Source organism: Garra rufa, chromosome 12, assembly GCF_049309525.1.
Source record: "Garra rufa chromosome 12, GarRuf1.0, whole genome shotgun sequence".
NCBI classification, from domain to species: domain Eukaryota; kingdom Metazoa; phylum Chordata; class Actinopteri; order Cypriniformes; family Cyprinidae; genus Garra; species Garra rufa.
Window position 1 is genome coordinate 207,156 of NC_133372.1, and position 17,500 is coordinate 224,655.

The 17,500-nt window shown below is 46.0% G+C and overlaps 4 protein-coding genes across 5 annotated transcripts in view; 2 read left to right on the forward strand and 2 right to left on the reverse strand.

Annotated features, from left to right (window-relative positions):
- Positions 1-2,481, forward strand: part of ap1m2 (adaptor related protein complex 1 subunit mu 2) — a 5,315-nt gene extending 2,834 nt beyond the window's left edge. Inside the window, exons 6-12 of the mRNA XM_073851809.1 lie at positions 330-456; positions 556-698; positions 996-1,067; positions 1,210-1,368; positions 1,508-1,633; positions 1,800-1,875; positions 2,178-2,481. Of these exons, the coding sequence (XP_073707910.1) occupies positions 330-456; positions 556-698; positions 996-1,067; positions 1,210-1,368; positions 1,508-1,633; positions 1,800-1,875; positions 2,178-2,203 (729 nt within the window). The 3' untranslated portion in view covers positions 2,204-2,481. The remainder of the gene's footprint in view (positions 1-329; positions 457-555; positions 699-995; positions 1,068-1,209; positions 1,369-1,507; positions 1,634-1,799; positions 1,876-2,177) is intronic.
- Positions 2,482-2,601: 120 nt separating this feature from the next.
- cdkn2d (cyclin-dependent kinase inhibitor 2D (p19, inhibits CDK4)) lies at positions 2,602-4,248 on the forward strand. The gene is made up of 2 exons (XM_073851810.1): positions 2,602-3,182; positions 3,383-4,248. The coding sequence occupies exons 1-2, from the start codon at positions 2,967-2,969 to the stop codon at positions 3,743-3,745; spliced, it is 579 nt and encodes a 192-aa protein (XP_073707911.1). The 5' UTR covers positions 2,602-2,966; the 3' UTR covers positions 3,746-4,248.
- Positions 4,249-4,472: 224 nt separating this feature from the next.
- On the reverse strand, positions 4,473-10,905 carry LOC141347338 (volume-regulated anion channel subunit LRRC8C). The gene is made up of 3 exons (XM_073852342.1): positions 10,836-10,905; positions 10,247-10,395; positions 4,473-9,504 (listed from the first exon to the last, which is right to left on the reverse strand). Exons 2-3 carry the CDS (start codon positions 10,385-10,387, stop codon positions 7,222-7,224), a joined length of 2,424 nt encoding a protein of 807 aa, XP_073708443.1. The 5' UTR covers positions 10,388-10,395; positions 10,836-10,905; the 3' UTR covers positions 4,473-7,221.
- Positions 10,906-11,590: 685 nt separating this feature from the next.
- The window catches only part of keap1b (kelch-like ECH-associated protein 1b), an 8,517-nt gene continuing 2,607 nt past the window's right edge, over positions 11,591-17,500 (reverse strand). For both annotated transcript variants that reach the window (XM_073852041.1, XM_073852042.1), the window contains exons 3-7: positions 17,192-17,437; positions 14,498-15,174; positions 13,526-13,731; positions 13,009-13,185; positions 11,591-12,726 (exon numbers count right to left, since the gene is read on the reverse strand). In XM_073852041.1, coding sequence (XP_073708142.1) covers positions 12,572-12,726; positions 13,009-13,185; positions 13,526-13,731; positions 14,498-15,174; positions 17,192-17,437 — 1,461 coding nt within the window. In that variant the 3' untranslated portion in view covers positions 11,591-12,571. The remainder of the gene's footprint in view (positions 12,727-13,008; positions 13,186-13,525; positions 13,732-14,497; positions 15,175-17,191; positions 17,438-17,500) is intronic.

Sequence of the window (17,500 nt, forward strand, 5' to 3'; positions counted from 1 at the left end):
GTGTGTGTGTTAATGAGGTGTGTGTGTGTGTGTGTGTGTGTGTGTGTGTGTGTGTGTGTGTGTTAATGAGGTGTGTGTGTGTGTGTGTGTGTGTGTGTGTGTGTGTGTTAATGAGGTGTGTGTGTGTGTGTGTGTGTGTGTGTGTGTGTGTGTGTGTGTGTTAATGAGGTGTGTGTGTGTGTGTTAATGAGGTGTGTGTGTGTGTGTGTGTGTGTGTGTGTGTGTGTGTGTGTGTGTGTGTGTGTTAATGAGGTGTGTGTGTGTGTGTGTGTGTGTGTGTGTGTGTGTGTGTGTGTGTGTGTGTTAATGAGGTGTGTGTGTGTTCGCAGGTGAATGCTAACGGGAGTGTAATGAGCAGTGATATCGTGGGCAGCATCAAACTCAAGACGATGCTGTCAGGAATGCCGGAGCTCAGGTTGGGCCTCAACGACCGTGTGCTGTTCGCTCTCACCGGACGTAAGAGTCAGACGATAATAAGCTGTTCGTGTGATGCACTGATGAAGAGTGTTGTGTGAGTGATGAGTGTCAGTCCTGCTAATGTAAGTGTGTGTGCAGGAGACAAAGGTAAGACTGTAACCATGGAGGATGTGAAGTTCCATCAGTGTGTTCGTCTGTCACGTTTCGAGAGCGACAGAACCATCTCCTTCATCCCGCCTGACGGAGAGTCTGAACTCATGTCCTATCGTATCAACACACACGTAAGCTCCGGCCGTCCCACACTAACAGCCTGTGTATCGACTAACTGCCTTTTTATTTTTATTAGTTACTTATGAGTTACCCATCTCATGATGATTTGAGGTGCTCTGTAGTCTGATCATAACTATATGGTGCATATAGAAAAATGGCAATTTTAGTCCTGACAGTAATTGTTGTTTTAGAACTAAGAACTTGCTTCCAAAAATAAACAAAGCAACTTGTGGAGAACATCTGGAGCAGCTGATGTAGGTATAGTGTGTTACAGTCTCTCTGTTCACCTTTATCCGTCTGGTCCGCAGGTGAAGCCGCTCATTTGGATCGAGTCGGTTATCGAGAAGTTCTCTCACAGTCGTGTGGAGATCATGGTGAAGGTTTGTCAGCAAGACTTTGCTCCACACTAAGGACATTTTCAAGTCTAACCCTACAGATTCTCAGAGTCTCATTTTCAGCATGGTTTAGTAATTGTGGCTGATGTTCTGATTTCCACTCTCTCTTTCTCGCTCTGTATTTCAGGCTAAAGGGCAGTTTAAAAAACAGTCTGTAGCCAATAACGTGGAGATTCGCGTTCCTGTGCCGAGTGACGCCGACTCACCCAAGTTCAAAACCAGCACGGGTCACGCCAAATACGTTCCTGAGAAGAATCTGGTGGTGTGGAGCATTAAATCCTTCCCAGTAAGAAACCAATTACAGATGCTCAGCAATGCTGAGAGAAAGCATCTCTATGTTTTATGAAGACCTTTGTCATTTTATGTATTTCTGACAAGAGTTTGATGTTTGAGTCTGTGAATCTGAGCTCTGGTGTCGTCGGCAGGGTGGAAAGGAGTTTCTGATACGCGCTCACTTCGGCCTGCCGAGCGTGGAGAACGACGAGATGGAGGGAAGGCCTCCGATCACCGTCAAGTTCGAGATCCCGTATTTCACAGTGTCGGGCATCCAGGTGCGAGGCTGACTTTGCATGTGCATTTGCATGTGTTCGTATTCGCTGTCACTCTTTTTACACTCATGTCATAACGCTTAACGTTCTAAAGGTCAGAAGTGATAACTGCATGATCCGCTCTGAAACTCATGTCTCAGCAAATCTAAAGTTTGTTTGTATTCGGAAGGTGCGGTACATGAAGATAATTGAGAAGAGCGGCTATCAGGCGCTGCCGTGGGTCCGCTACATCACACAGAGCGGAGGTGAGCAGCATTTTAACGAGTGGGGTTTTTGTTATATTTGATTAGGCATTCTTATATAAATAAGTAAGTATTAATGTAAAAAATGCATATGCTCAATCACTTAATATTATATTTATATATACATAGAAGAAAAAAAGCTGTATCCATCAGGTACTGTATCTCTCTAATTGAATATTAGTGCAATATTTTTCTACTTTCCTGCAGAAATCACAAAGCAGGTTTTATCAAAGACTACGTTTAGCAGATCAGATGATGCCAAGAGGATAATTGTTATTAATGATCATGTCTGTTTGTGTTTTCAGATTACCAGCTGAGGACAAACAGCTAATGAGACACATGATTGTGACTGAGAACTGCACAGCAATTTTTATGGAAGTATATGAAATGTTTCTGCCTCTGTTATTAATCGATTTTATCCTGTGAGAATTTCATTAGAAAAAAATATTATTGTATAAATTGTTGACGTTGAATGTAAACACACTCAGCATTTCAATCACAATGTGTTTTCAAAAGTGTTTTTTGCAGCAACTCGTGAAATATGTTGTCAATCATTTCTGTTTCATACTGCAATAAAAAGAATATATTTGTCCTCAAATGACTGCTATATACGCGAATAAGTGTGTTATTATTGCTGATGACAGATGAGTGCGTGTGCCCGCTCTTTTCTACACTCGCTCTCTCAGGCAGTGAATGAACGCAACAGTTTACAAATAAACCTTCTCAAATCGCCCGCCTTCTGCGCTCTGCCTTCTCATTGGTCGCTGGCGGAGTTGCCACGGCGATACTGTAGCAACGCCTATCAGCACTCCTCCCTTTTGTCCAATTATGGCAGGCGCGTCGGCGTGTGTGAGAGCTGATTGGCTGAGGGGGGCTCGTCACGCCGCGCTGTTGTCGGTCAGGCGCGCGATGTAAAGGCGCAAAGGCGCTCAGCTCAGCGCGTGTATTCCTGATTGTTTTGACGGATTTGAGTAAACATACAACAGCCAACGGTCGCTCATCCACAGACTGCGACTGACAGAGAAAACGGTAAGCGCTTTAAAAGCTCTTCATGCTGATGCTGTTGTATCAGTTCCTCAGAGAGATTGGCGTTAATGTTGCGCGTCGCTGCTTGTTTCTCAGATCGGATCTTACGTGATCGGTTGATGTCCGTCCAGCTGTTTCAGATGATGGTTCTGGACGGGTTCGGCTGCGGGAAGAGTCTCAGCGCGGCGGCGGCGCAGGGGAATGTGGAGGCGGTTCGGCGGATCCTCCAGGATCATCGGGTCGAGCCGGACACGCTCAATGAGTTCGGGAAAACCGCACTGCAGGTGAAAGGCTCTGTTTCCAAACACACAAATACAGATAGTCTCAGCTGTTTGTTTCGCTTTCCCTTCCGGCCGCGACGACGATGATGATGTCATGATGATCGCTGTCAATCATTGTCTGTGTTTTATTGGATCTGGTCTCAGCTTAGTTTCTGCTGAGAGAACAGTGAGGCTCAATGAGTGCGATTGTGTCTGTGCCGCAGGTGATGATGATGGGCTGCACCAGTGTGGCGTGTGTGTTGCTGGAGCACGGCGCCGACCCCAACCTCCAGGACCGCTGCGGGGTGACCCCGGCGCACGACGCGGCCCGCACGGGCTTCCTGGACACGTTGAGAGTCCTGGTGGACTACGGCGCCTCCGTCAACGTCCCCGACCACAGCGGAGCCCTGCCCATCCACATCGCCATCCGCGAGGGCCACTGGGACGTGGCGGAGTACCTGGCCCCCCTCTCGAACCTGGGGCACCAGGACGGCCGAGGGGCCAATGCGCTGGACGTGGCCCGGGACGCGTGCGCTCTGGAGATGGTGGAGCTTTTAGAGCGCCTGATGGCGACCGGTTCGAATTGAAGAACTGTACGCTTCGATTCACGTGTTTGGGAGCCCTCGCTGCTCGTTAGCAGGTTGTAATTATATAAATATGTTGAGATGTATGTTTCGATAGTTGTTAGTTGAACTCCGAATATTAGCTGGAATATGTAGCGCCGGTTTTGCACAGAGCGAATCCCGGCGCCGGATCCGAGAGAGCGGCTCTCCTTCGGTCTCGTGCGGGTTTGCCAGGCACACGTGTAAATAAGTCTTTCTTCAGTGTTTTGCAACACATTTCTGTGCAAAAACTTGAACTGTTAACATTTTTATTCTTGTGAAATGAATTCTTGACATCCGTGCACTGATGAATTCTCGCTTTGTGCGTAAGTTTGCTCGGAGGGTTTTGCTAACTCTTGTAAATAACATTTTATGAATTTATCTGACTTATTTATTGAAGAATTGTATATTAACGTTTATGTTTACTGTGGTATTTCAAATGTTATTTATTAAGGTGTTTAATAAACTGAAAAATCAGTTTGTCTGAATGAACCGTGTCGAAGCTGATGAATCCCTCTTTAAAATCACGAGCAAATAAACACACACTACATGTGGGCACCAGCTGTTGTGCTTTGGAGTCCTGGATCGTTGACCTGTCCCGATTCCCTCCCACCTGTCGGAATCCTGCCCTGACAAAGGCAAAAATGCCAATAATAAAATGGAAAAAACACATTTAACATCACAACAATTAAAGCATCAGGCAGCCATTAGATCACGTCACAGATCTTTTATTTCAGGACCAAACTGAAATCTTTTACACGATGTGACATTTACACAGCATTATTGACCAAACAAACACGATGACTAACTACAAACAACTGTCAAATTTGACACTGAACTGATGTGATGAGGGTAACTGTATTCCTCCAGGAGGTGCGCCGGTGTCCGCATGAGCTCAAGGTGACCCTGAACGGCTCGATTACCCGACAGGAATGCGTGCGACTGTACAAGGCAAACATTGTGCTGTCACAGAGCTTCGCTTTGAACAGAAACTCTGCTTTTCTGAGGGTTTTACAACTCAGAGAGGACACACACACAATGGCGGTTTTGTTTGCTCTCTGCATTCAGGCCAAAACCTCAGGGTCGTCCAGAAGCAAAGCCCTCACTGTATCCGCTGCATGTAATCCAGGGTTTCAGGTCAGTTTGTCATTTTAAAGAGTGATTCTCTGTGATGCATCAATTGCTTCTTGAAGTCTGACTCCTCTGCACCAATGTAGGAGCATTAAAACACCTGTTAAAGGTTCAATCATGCCAGCGGTATAACTGTGAGTGTATGACTGAAGCTTATATAAGCTCTCAACAGACTCTTAAATCACACAAACACTATGTTGTGGAGGCCATTTATTTATTTAGAATTATTATTGGAGGAAGTCCAATGTACAAAACTTACAAACTAGTACTGTACAACAAAACCTAGTGTCTAAACATTCATAGAACACATTCATCTGTAAACTTACTGACAGACTGGCATATATAGAGAAATATATCAGTGCTGCTCAACTCTTTCTTCATTTAAGTTCTCATCTACATCATACCTTTGCCCATTTCCAGCCATCTTGATGACATCTGCAGCCTTTCAGAAATTAAACTGCTTTACTGACTTCATGAATTTTGCTAAATGTAATTAAATATAGACAAAATGATCCACGGCTAGGTCCACAGATGCAGATCTAATGCTGCCTGTGAGTTTTGAAAACATGTGAACAACTCATCCACTATAGAGACCTCTCTATCTGAGCAAGAACATGAGGAAGAACATCATGAAGGTCAGAGCTGTTCTCATCAAACCTCACATTCATTTCAGCTGATCTGCCACTAGAGGGAGTCGCTGAAGCTTCAGATGATTCACGGTTCACCGGTTAGTCAAGGTAGATTCTGCTGGTACATATTTAGAATTATTCAAAATATCGCAAATGTATGCATATCCCACAAATATTATCTTTGCACACAACATTCAATCACAACTACTTAAATTATATTCTAGTAGATGTGATTGTGCTAACTTTGAAGTCACAGCTCAGGATCGTCACTAGTGAAGGCTTGAAAGTGTGTGTGTTCCTGTCCTCAGCCAATCAGTGTTGTCATGACATCATTTCCTGCACCTCCACAAAAAACGGTCACATGACATTTACAGCTCAGGTGGTTGGGCGAACTGAACATCCATGAGCAAAGTTTTCTAAGTGTGTGCTTCAACAGATGAAAAGGAATGTTAAGAGGTATAAAGGTAAAGCTACACACACACCTGTGGAAATTTCCAGTCGCTCAGACACACCCACCATCAGCAAACAACACACAGAAGCTTCATTGTTAAGAATTGCATTTCTTTAAAAACTGTCTGCTCTTATCAAGAAACACTACAGAACGGTGTCGGTGTTAGTATCCTGTTGATGCCGGATCACTTCACAGCCGCTTTGTGTTTGGAAGCATCAGTTTTTCCCATAGGGAATTTTAAAAAGTCTTCATTAAAGAGTTTAGTCAGTAACTAAACCAACCAGCTATGAGGTGAATCACAACATGACAAACCTTGATTTGAAACTAATAGATACAAAAAAGGTACAAGACTGTATTTAATGACTTTAATGAGGAAAGAACTGCAATTTCATGAACCACTGCGAATGACAATCCGAAAACTACTATACAACTATTGATTTATAGATGTTATTGTGCATACGTTAACAACATATTTCATGTCTATTGCAAAATGAGCATTAATGCACGAAGAGCGTAGAGAGACTATTACGTCATTCGCAGTGCTTCACTGGAGTGGGCGGAGCTAAAGATCTATTTTGGTGCACTTTGTTTAACGCGATTCACTGATTGGTGAAGATTTCTTTGCAGAATCATTTGTAAATCATTTTTTTATATCAGAAATTTCACTGATAAACACAAAAATGTAAAATATTTAGTGCTGATGACTTCAACAAAAGCATAAACCATCAATCACAGTGGAGCTGTCTTTAACAGTTTGTTATTCTTAAAAATCAATTCCCCTAAGGAAAAGATTATATTTATCCCTAGAACTGCTGTGCTCTGCTGTAACATATTGTGACTGCATGTGAACATAATAATCAATTCTGTAGGCTTTTCATTTTGAAAACCAGAGGTGCTCCATTCTGGAGATCTGTCTTTCTGCTAAAGTTCAGCTCCAATACACCCGAAATACCTAATTAAAATCTTCAAGAAGTGAAGATAATGAAGGTATCTCTCCAGGAACCAGACTGGGCAGCCTGTCTCAGATGGTGATCTGGTCTATCGAGTCTGACGGGTGAGAATTCACGCCATAAACACGACGAGTGTTCACGGGACCCACCTCATGGATACTTGTATAACTAACAAATGAATTCATATACTCAGGCTGCATTATTGAGCTGATGTTATCGATCTCATCAAGTAAATCAACAAGATCAGTTCAAAGCATATAAGACTAAAGACGTGTGAATGGCAGTGTTCCAGTGCTGTGATTATCTGTGCTTCATTCTGTCTTTGACGTCCGGAGGCAGAAGGTCCATCAGAGTGTCCTCCGCGATCAGAGCGGCCAGTTTCAGCGACAGACAGTCGGCGATCTCAGCGGGCAGAGCCTCCAGCCGGTTTCCCTTCAGCTCCAACCGAACCAGCTGAGCCAGATTCCCAACCCGCGGAGACAACGTGGAAATGCTGTTATTCCCCAGCGCCAGAATCTTCAGCCTCTTACAGGAGAACAGCTCCTCAGGGAGACTCTCCAGCGAGTTATAGGCCAGCGAGAGGAACTGCAGACACTGAAGGATGCCGATCTCCGAGGGCAGAGACGTCAGCTGGTTGTGGGAAAGGTCCAGATGTCGCAGTTTGGTGCAGTAACAGAGGCGAGGCGGAAGCCTGCGGATCTTATTCCAGCTGAGGTCCAGCGTCTCCAGGGCGCGGAGTTTGCTGATGTGCTCGGGGATGTAGGAGATGTCGTTGTGCCAGAGTTTGAGGACGGTCAGACGGCGGCAGTGCTGCAGACTCAAGATTTCTTCTACGGTGGTGAGCCGGTTCTCTCGAAGGTCCAGCTCCTGCAGGTGAGAGAGGCTGAAGACGGCGCTGGGGATCCGCTCGAGACCGCAGCCCGTCAGCTCCAGAGCGGCCAGGTTGACCAGCTTCTTGAGGCTGCTGAACACCTGAAGCCTGGTGCCCTCGTTGTGGACGCACAGTCGCAGGAGCTGATTGGAAACGTCCACGATGGCGGGCGGTATCTTGGTCAGCTTGCTGCGTAACGTCAGCGTGCGCAGATTCTTCAGCTCTCGTAAAGTGTCCAGGGACGGAGTGCGGGAGACCTCGCTGCTCAGAGGGCCGTTCAGGTGAAGCTCCTCCAGGTTCTGTAAGGTGTACATCCACAGCGGCACCTGGTCCGGGCTCTCGAAGGCCAAGCGCAGAACTTTCAGGTTCTCGCGCAGATGATTGAGGGCCGCCAGCTGGAGCTTGGCCGGACTGTGGTTCAACACCATCTCCTGTAAGGCGGTGAGCTGCGTCGCGGTTCCGGGGATAGTGACGTTACTTATCAGTTCCAGTTTGAGCGATTCGACCTCGGAAACCTCAAAGACGGTGTCCGGTAGCCCTGGCAGCATGAACAAGTGGAGCTCCAACCTCTCGCTGGAGTTGCGTGCCAGACGAGCCCGGAGTTTATCGCTCGTCCACTCGTGGTTGAGGTTCAGCTGCCGCAGGCGGCCCTCGCTCACCTCCGAGAGGAAGACGGCGAAGCGTTTGGAGTAGAGGGCGTCGTACTGGTCGCTGAGGTGCAGCAGAAACGCAAAGTCATTTTTGACATCCGGGATGTCGCTTATTCCCGTCTCCAAGCGAACCGCCTCAAAGGAATACTCCTTCAGCGGTCGATGAAACAGCCAATAAAGCGAATAAATGCACAGCACTCCGTACACCCCCACGAAGCATATATAGCAATATGCTAATTTGGAGAACAGATGCGCTTTATTGTAGTTACAGCAGAAGGCGCCAAAGCCCGTCAGATCCGGAGGCACCGAGCACATGACCACGATCTGGATGTTCGGAACCAGCACGATACTGTAGACGGTGATGAGAGCGAACTTGAAGACTTTCAGCGCCGTCTGCAGCACGTACATGAAGTAAAGCAGATCCGCCTCCTCCACGTGGGTCCGAAACTTCTTGACCTTTTCGAACAGGGCCTTGGCTTGCTCGCCCTCTTTCTTATCCAGGAGCGACGCGGCCGTCTGCGGTTCCGGCGATTTCTGGTCCGAGCCGGACTTTATGGAAGATCGGATCGGAGACGCCGCGTCGTCGTCATCGCGGTCCGCGGCCGATTTGTTCATCGTGTTCTTTCTCCAGACGACCATTCTCTCTTCTCGCCTTTCTTCGTAGACTTCGCTGATGGCTCTCGTGGTCCACGGAGAGTCGAAGCATTTCCCCAGTATGGTTACGAACAGCTCGATCTTGGACGACGTCCCTGGAAACTTGAACCAGAAGCTGCTGGCCACCATGAAGATCATGCTGTGGATGACCACCAGGTAGGGGAAGTATTTGCCGTACCAGTGCACGGCCCGCTCGTAGCAGAAGTGGTTGACGAACTCGTACTGATGGATATCGAGGCCGTTCTTCCTGCCGAACACCTCCACCACGTTTGGACTGAGATGTTTGGTGATGGCGAACTCCCACAGACTCTCGTTGTCCTTGTCCTGCCGTAGGTGACTGCAGTCCCTGTCTCCGCCGGAGAGATCCGTGAAGCGGTCCGGCAGGCAAGATATCTTGTCCTGAGTCAGCTGAGGAGAGATGGAGATTGTCTGAGCGTCAGTGATGAGGACACATGAAACATCACAATCATCTAATTACATTTACGCTACAAACATCTGCACGTTTCTGCCGGCGACCACAGGTTATCGCTGGCGGCTAATAAAAACGAGGCGGCAGATCGGTATCCAACAGGAGCCTGAAGACAAACACACCGCAGAGATGCATTATCTAATCAGCGAACGCTCTTGCCTCATCGCATTTCCTTATTGCACACATTCTTGATCAGAAGCCCATGCCCGTTCACGTGCCACCGCAGAACACTGAGCCAAGACACGCCGTTACTGACGGACTACAGAGAACAGCCTCTGATTCACAAAACATGAGACGCAGAGACAGAGACAGTGTTGTGAAGGATAACTTCATATAATGTGGCCAACTTCTGTACATCTGCACCAGACAGGACTGATATTGGAAAGAGACGTTTTCTGATACGTGTGGTATTTGGTGTTTGTTGTGGAGTAAAAATCACTGTCCACTTTCATTCAGCAGTAAAATGCAGCTCTAAGATTCGATAAAACATTTCCTCTTGTATTTAAGGAAGGAAAGAAAATCATACAGACAATCTTGAGTAAATAATGACACTTTTCAGTCACTGATGAATAGTCTCCGTACACAACGTTTTGTATGACTTTGACTCATATCTGAGGTAAGTGTCTTTATATCATGACGAACATGAAGCTCTTGTGTCTGGATGGGACGGATCATGTCTACCTGAAGCGTGCAGCCGAACACTCCGATCATCAGCATAGCGATGCCCAGATACTCAGACAGGACGTCCCACCAGGGCTTCAGGACCCGAAACTGTGGGTTCTGGTCGGACGTAATGTTCCGGAACTCGTTCACAGGAATCATCTTCACACCTGCTTGAGGAGAAAGACAGATTCAGTCTTCAATAATTATGAAAATATCAGGTCATGAAATCAAATGCAAAATAATTTTGTTGACATAATGAACATTAGATGAATTACACTGGTTGTGTTCATCTGTGGGGGAGGATCTGCTTTATTACTGAACTTAGGACCATGTGACAGAGTTTCTGCAAACACCATCAGAAAACAAACTTCCTACAGTCATCATGTTGAACCGCATTAGAGATGTTCAGATTATCACTTCACCATCTCAGTCTGAGACTGACAATAATGATGTTAATTCATCATAAAACTGCTGAACACAGGTGAGTGGATACATGTGTTCATTTTCCAGTACAGTTGGTAGTTTACAGACTTCTAATTAAATATAAAATTGTGCAATAAAAGCCGCTGATTCGAGTTCGACTTTATTGAGTTTAAGTGTAACTCACCTGCGCGTCCGTTTCTCAGCTCATGCACGAGCGCGTTTGCATCTCCAGGAGTTTGAAGCTGAAAACAGACTCTGTCCTCTGACTCTGAGAATGAACGACTTTCTACAGCAGAGTTTGTCCTCAGAGATTCGAGGCGGCCCTTCAAGCGCCTCCCAGAACAAGTTTGATCATGAGAACTAAATGAGTCAGAGATGAGATCTGTCAGCGGGAACAATCATTATAATCTTCATATAAACGCAATTAAACGGCCCTACAACAGATTCATATTTAGCTTTTATATTTCACTGTTACTTTTTGCCGGATTGACACAACAGTGTGGAATATTTAGAGAACGCGCGAACATCCGCTGGATTAAATAAACCACACACACACACACACACACACACACACACACACACACACACACACACACACACACACACTAAAACACAACACGTTTTGTTATACTTTTAAACGCCAAATGTCTTTTCTAATATAGTGAAATTTCACTTGTGTGAACATTTTATGTCTCCTTATTAGTTATTAATCGGACAGATCACGATGTTATAATCATACGATGTGTATGGGCTCGCTTTCCTCCACTCAAAACATTTTCGTTTGAAACAGTAAATGTTGTTTGTAACTTAAACCTATTTTTCCCCCATTTACCCATCTATTATTATGATTACCATCATGTTTTAAATCTATATTTGGCGCCACTGGTATTGTGTTTTGGCGCCACCGCGCGAATCTCCTCACAAATGAACACAAACTACTGCAAGAAACATTCGCTTTTAATATACAATGTTTGTACAATGTATTCGTTGCTGTAAAATTTACAAAGCAGACTTTAAATAACCCTTTGTTCTTAATTTTGAAGGATTAAAAGGAAAAAAATGCATCCCTTTTTAAACAAAAAGCTTAATTTGTAAAAATGAGCCCGAGTTCTATTGACAACGAGCAGGGCTGATATCACCGATAGCAAAGGGACAATATTTCAAATAAATAAAAGAAAAAAACAGACTTCATGCAATACCAATGTACAAAATCCCTGGAAAAGCAGCTTAAATTGGTTTTACAAATACATCATTTCATCAGCCTGTGAAAATCATCTTTCATTTGAGCAAAAACAATGTTGGCATCAAATGCCTCTGTAGGCTGGAATACAGTTAGATAAATCTGGAAATGCTTCACATCTCATGACGTTAGTAAAAATGATCTCGTATGTACATCTCCAGATGCTCTGAGGAGGATCTTTAGTCGGTTTCACACAAAATCACCTCCGTCAGACGTCTGACATAAAAAGACAAATACAAAATCATCAGAAGAGCTTAATCAGAACCAAACTAGACCGAAAAACTGGTTTGGAGCAGAAGAGTCTGTTCGTCGGGGGTTCGGCCGTCTCGGTCGTGCGGCGAGCGATCGGATGGAGTCCGGCAGACGTACTGACGCGGCGGGTCATGGCACTTTATTGGGCTCAGGAGGGAGGTAGACACGACGCTCAGCGCTTTCACAATCTTTCCCATCTCGTGTAGACGCGGACCACAGAAGTTCTCCTGCTCGATTGTTAACCTTCACTCGGCTCGACTCCACGAGAGAGAAATACAAAGGAGAGAGGCAGGAGATCGGTGTGCACTGAGGCTGACCATCATCAGAACAACAGATTTATTGTGCGCTAATGACATCGGCTGTGAGAGAGAGACAGACAGATCTTTAATGAGCAGAGACCAACAGACAGACACGTGTTTCTAGCATTTCTAACACGGGCCCAGGCCCTTTTGGCACGGCTCCATGGTCACGGCCACTCCGACGCCGCTACGGCCGGACGTCATGTTGGTGACCTCGGTCCACGCGTCCGTTTCCGGGTCGTAACACTCCACGCTGTCCAGGAACGTGGTCCCATCATACCCACCTGCAGACATAATAATCGTCACTGGAGCAGTCAAACCTCTCTTAAATAATCGATGGTAGTTTCAGTAACACCTGATTTAAAGCCTTTGTGTATAGTGCATCATAAAGGTCTTCATAATGTATGTTGTAATGCACTATATCTTTTAAGAAATAACTGTCCTCAAAATTAAAATGCATTATAATACTTGAAGGATTGTCATGTAATTTAATGCATCACACTTTCTAAAAGACATAGAAATGAATAGCTAAGAGCTATAATGCATTATGATTAGAATGTTCGTACCCAGGACGTAAATGCGTCCGTGGTACATCGTCACTCCCAGCGCGCTGCGTCTGTGTCTCATGGGCGCGATCAGACTCCAGCTGTCCGTTTCCACGTCGTAGCGCTCCACGCTGTTCAGCTGATTGGTGCCGTCGTATCCTCCCATCACATAGATGTAGTTCCCCAGAGCGCACACGCCTGAACACAGACCACATGACACACAGCTTTACACATCGACAAATCAAACAACGGACACCTTTGATCACTGCAAACTTCCTGCTGTTTAAACAATCATAAAACAAACTCATCTAATCACTAATGTTTAACCCAGTGTCAGAAAAAACAAGGATGTTCATCAGAAATTAAGGGAAGAGTCCAACGGCAACACGTTGACAGAAGAGTTCATTCTCTCATCATTTATTCACTGCTCAAGGAAGAATGAACGTCATACCGGTTTGGAACAGCATGAGGAAAGTAAACGAGGTCAATTGTGATTTGTACATGATCTATTTGTGTACGGTGTAGCGTGCGATCTGACCTGCGCCGCTGCGGACCGTGTTCATGGAGGCGATGCTCCTCCACTCGTCTCTCTCGGGGTTATAACATTCGGCGGAGCTCAGCCGGTGCGTCCCGTCGAAGCCGCCCACCGCGTACAGCAGCCGGTTGATCACGGCCACCCCGACCCCGATACGCCGCGTCAACATGGGCGCCACCAGCTGCCAGCAGTCCCTCTCCGGATCATACCTGAACACACATCACAACCACATCAGGCTCCGCCACACCTGACACCAACACCTGCATCATCCTGACCAAACACTGAAACTGACTCTTCAGAACTCCAGTGACTCACTCCAAAGTTCAGTGTTTATGTTTCCATTAATAGTGCTTTCCACTTCCTTCTAGTCACACAGTATTGTCTGTCATCTGTTATTCATCGCTAATCGCCATAAACGTCACAGAGATCACTGCTATATGCCTGCAAAAGGCTTTTAGGTGTTTTCCAGCGTCAAAGGAGCATCTGATCATTTAATCCCAAAATGTACTGCCAGTTATTACACTAGAGTCGGCATACAGCGAACATTACGTGCATTTTATCATCAGCGCGTTATGTGTGCGGCCTGATTTGTTTCTAATGAAGTGTATGTGCTCTTTGAATTTTTCAAAATGCAGGTTAAACACCGCTTCATGAGCTGTACTTGTGAAAATAAACAGCTGCTCTTCACTCTGAAACACGCAGCGCATCAGACTATATACTTCATTAAATCAGTCTTCTAAAATTGATAAGCACACAAAGCCATAATACAATGTGGATTTTCGTTTGATTGGGCAGATGCTTTTCCAAAGGAATGGTGCAAAACACATCACTAGAGATTACTTGTGTACTTTCAGCTCATTATGAAACAGGCTACATTAGCGTTCACTAGAGTCTAGATAATCAGTAATGAACAGCTGTGCTGAGCGTGATCGACCAGCTGCAAACAGACGCTGTTATAAAACACCACCGACTCACCTCTCCACGCTGTTGTGATGGAGGCAGCCGTGCGAGCCGCCCACCGCGTAGATCATGCAGTCGATGACGCCCACGCCGATGCGGTTGCGCGGGACGCTCATGGGGGCGCAGGGCAGCCAGCAGTTGTTCATGGGGTTGTAACAGTCCAGCATGTTGGAGTCCATGTTTCCGTCCGGAGCGTTATTCCTGCCGCCCACGGCGTACAGCAGGCCGCTGATGACGCAGGCCGCCAAACCGCTGCGGGGCACCTGCAGATCGGCCAGCCGCAGCCACGCGCCCGAACAGGGGTTGAACGCCTCCAGGTAGCTGAGCGACTGCCGGAAATATCCGCCGGCCGTGTAGATGAGCTGCGGGACTTTGGGCGTCCGGCAGGGAATGACTTTAGTGGGCTTGTGCAGCGTGAGGTCCTGGAAGATCTGGGACAGGTAGTCTTTGCTCTGAGCGTCCCACTCGAAGTGCTCCAGCTGCCGCTGCAGGAAGTGCGGAGTGAGCGAGTGGCAGCGGACGGCCTGCAGCAGCGCCTGAACGTACGGCCTGCGGTTCTCTCGATCGTACTGAACCCACTCCACGCACGCGTGAAACACCTCGGACTCGCAGCGTACGTTCAGCTCGTCGCGGCTGATCAGAGTCACCAGCTGACAGTGGGACAGGTTGAAGAACTCCTCCTGCTCCGCCACCTGAGACACAGACACATTCAGCATCACAACACTCTCTGACAGCACACACCTGAGCTCAGGAAACACAGGAGCACATGTGACAATATCACTGAATGTCCAGTATCGAGTGAACCGTCGTGAGGAATCAGGCGCCAGAGCGCAAAACAACTTCATCTAAACAGCAAAAACAACTCGTTTCAACATCTTGAACTGGGTGAAAATATGTCTTTAATTTTAAATGTTAAACTATCAAACGTTTATTTTGGTGGAACACTGTAGGGAGTCATTAAAGCTGTTTTTAGTTTGGTTAGTGCTTTTTTCGTTAATATTAAAGCATGTTAAAGTCAGTCCGAGCAGATGCGGATGAAGTTCACGTGGATCATTTACTGTGAACCGAGATGCTGAGAACACCTGATTTGTCTCATGTGTAAATGCACATCGTGAAACGCTTTCAAACAAGCACCACAGATATTTATCTAAATCACAGCCTTTGCGATCTGATAATCACACTAAGCCAAACTGCAGTTTCATCTAGATCAGTGGCTCCCCAACACTGCACCTTTTGCATTTGTCCTTTGTCTGACACACCCATTTCAAGTTTTGGAGTCTCTACTAACGAGATGTTCATCTGAATCAGGTGTGTTTGATTAAGGAGACATGGAAAACTCCTTAAAGTGTTGGGGGCCTCCAGGAACGTGTTTGGGAACCACTGATCTAGATGAATGGTGCAGTAGCTCTGGGTTTTTCTGCAGGTGACTGACAGCGTTCCAGCGAACAGGCAAACATAGGGTTGTTCAATTCCGGAATATTCGACTGAGTCGATTCCGATTCAGATTCTCGGTTCTGAAATTGATAGGATTTCCAAAAATAAATTTCTCGCTGTTGTTTTCGATTCTTGTTTTTTAGATGGACGGAACCTAATTTTGCAATGACTGCAGGATATAAAGGTCGTAGAAAGTAGCCTTCTCATAATATGACGGTTTATTTGTAAAAATGATGAAAAATTTCTGTAGCTCTGACTGATTTTAAATTGTCATTTTGTCAGCATTGCCCATGAAATCAGTCATAGCTCACAGCTCAGCAGTGGACATGCATTTATTGCATGAACAAAACAAAACATGAAGTGTCTAAAAGTGCAGTGCACAGTTCAGCTGAATGATGTTTACTTTAACAGAAAATCAGCAAACTATACACTGACACAAAATAATAATTACTAACAACACTGATATAAGAGCTTGTGATTTATCTGTCAATCAGATGCGCTCTCGGCCACTGATCTGTGTTTTTAGCATTTTTGAATTATCATTGGCTGATAGAAAGGTGATAAAAATATTTATTTAAGATGGAAAAAAGACCAACACCATCAATCACATTATAATCTACTCTGTCGTGCAGCACTCAAACTGTGGACGACACAAGCCAGTTCCACCGTTCAATAAGAACTCAATTAGGGATGCACCGACATGAATCGGCCGATCACTTGCGCGTTTTGTCAGTAAAGCCGGTTCTGTAATCAGCGGTAAATGCCATCAGGTGCGTGATTTCACGTTGAGCCGTATATACTACACACAGCCGTTGTTCACTGAGGAGCTGCGCACATTCACACTGATAATGAACATTGATGTGCGCAGCTCGTCTGTAAACAACTGCTGTGTGTAGTATATACGGCTCAACGTGAAATCACGCACCTGATGGCATTTACCGCTGATTACAGAACCGGCTTTACTGACAAAACGCGCAAACATGATCGGCTGATTCATATCGGTGCATCCCTAAACTCAATAGATTTTTTGAACTGATCCATTAAAATGACTTATCCGAACAAACATTTTGATGAAAACAAATCAGACTTCTAATTACTATTAGCAAGCAAAAGCAAATTATTGGGAGCTTTTCAAACGGAATGCTTTCGAGAGGCAGCCAAAGTTAAGCTTTGTTGAACTGAAAAGTCACTTCCAAACTTTTACAACTCTTCTTTTTGGAATCGATTCCCAGCCCTAGGTAAACGCTCTCAGAGTCCAGGTTGCGTGTGACTGACCTGACTGAAGTTCATGTAGATGTATTCTCTGGCCTTCTGATGGAGCTCCGTGCAGCCGATCTGCTCGGCGAAGTTGGCGATGCCGATGGCGTTGCTCGGGTCCAGCTGCTGCACGAGGAAATCGCAGCAGGCCTTGACCACGCTGTCGATCTGGTACATGACGGCCCCGTTCATCACGTGAATCACGCACTTCTCGCCCACGGAGATGCTGGCGGTGTACGCGAACTCGATGAGCCGCCCCATGACCTGAGAACCACAACACACGGTTACGAACAAGCAGCGATGGAAAGAGCCGCCGCCGAGACCCTG

Excerpts from the sequence above, each read along its gene's own strand:
- cdkn2d (XM_073851810.1), top strand. The coding sequence starts at position 2,967 with ATGTTGCGCGTCGCTGCTTGTTTCTCAGATCGGATCTTACGTGATCGG. Across the intron at positions 3,183-3,382 it reads TCGGGAAAACCGCACTGCAG|GTGATGATGATGGGCTGCAC; the intron begins GTGAAAGGCTCT and ends TCTGTGCCGCAG.
- LOC141347338 (XM_073852342.1), bottom strand. The coding sequence starts at position 10,387 with ATGATTCCTGTGAACGAGTTCCGGAACATTACGTCCGACCAGAACCCA. Across the intron at positions 9,505-10,246 it reads TGTTCGGCTGCACGCTTCAG|CTGACTCAGGACAAGATATC; the intron begins GTAGACATGATC and ends ATCTCTCCTCAG.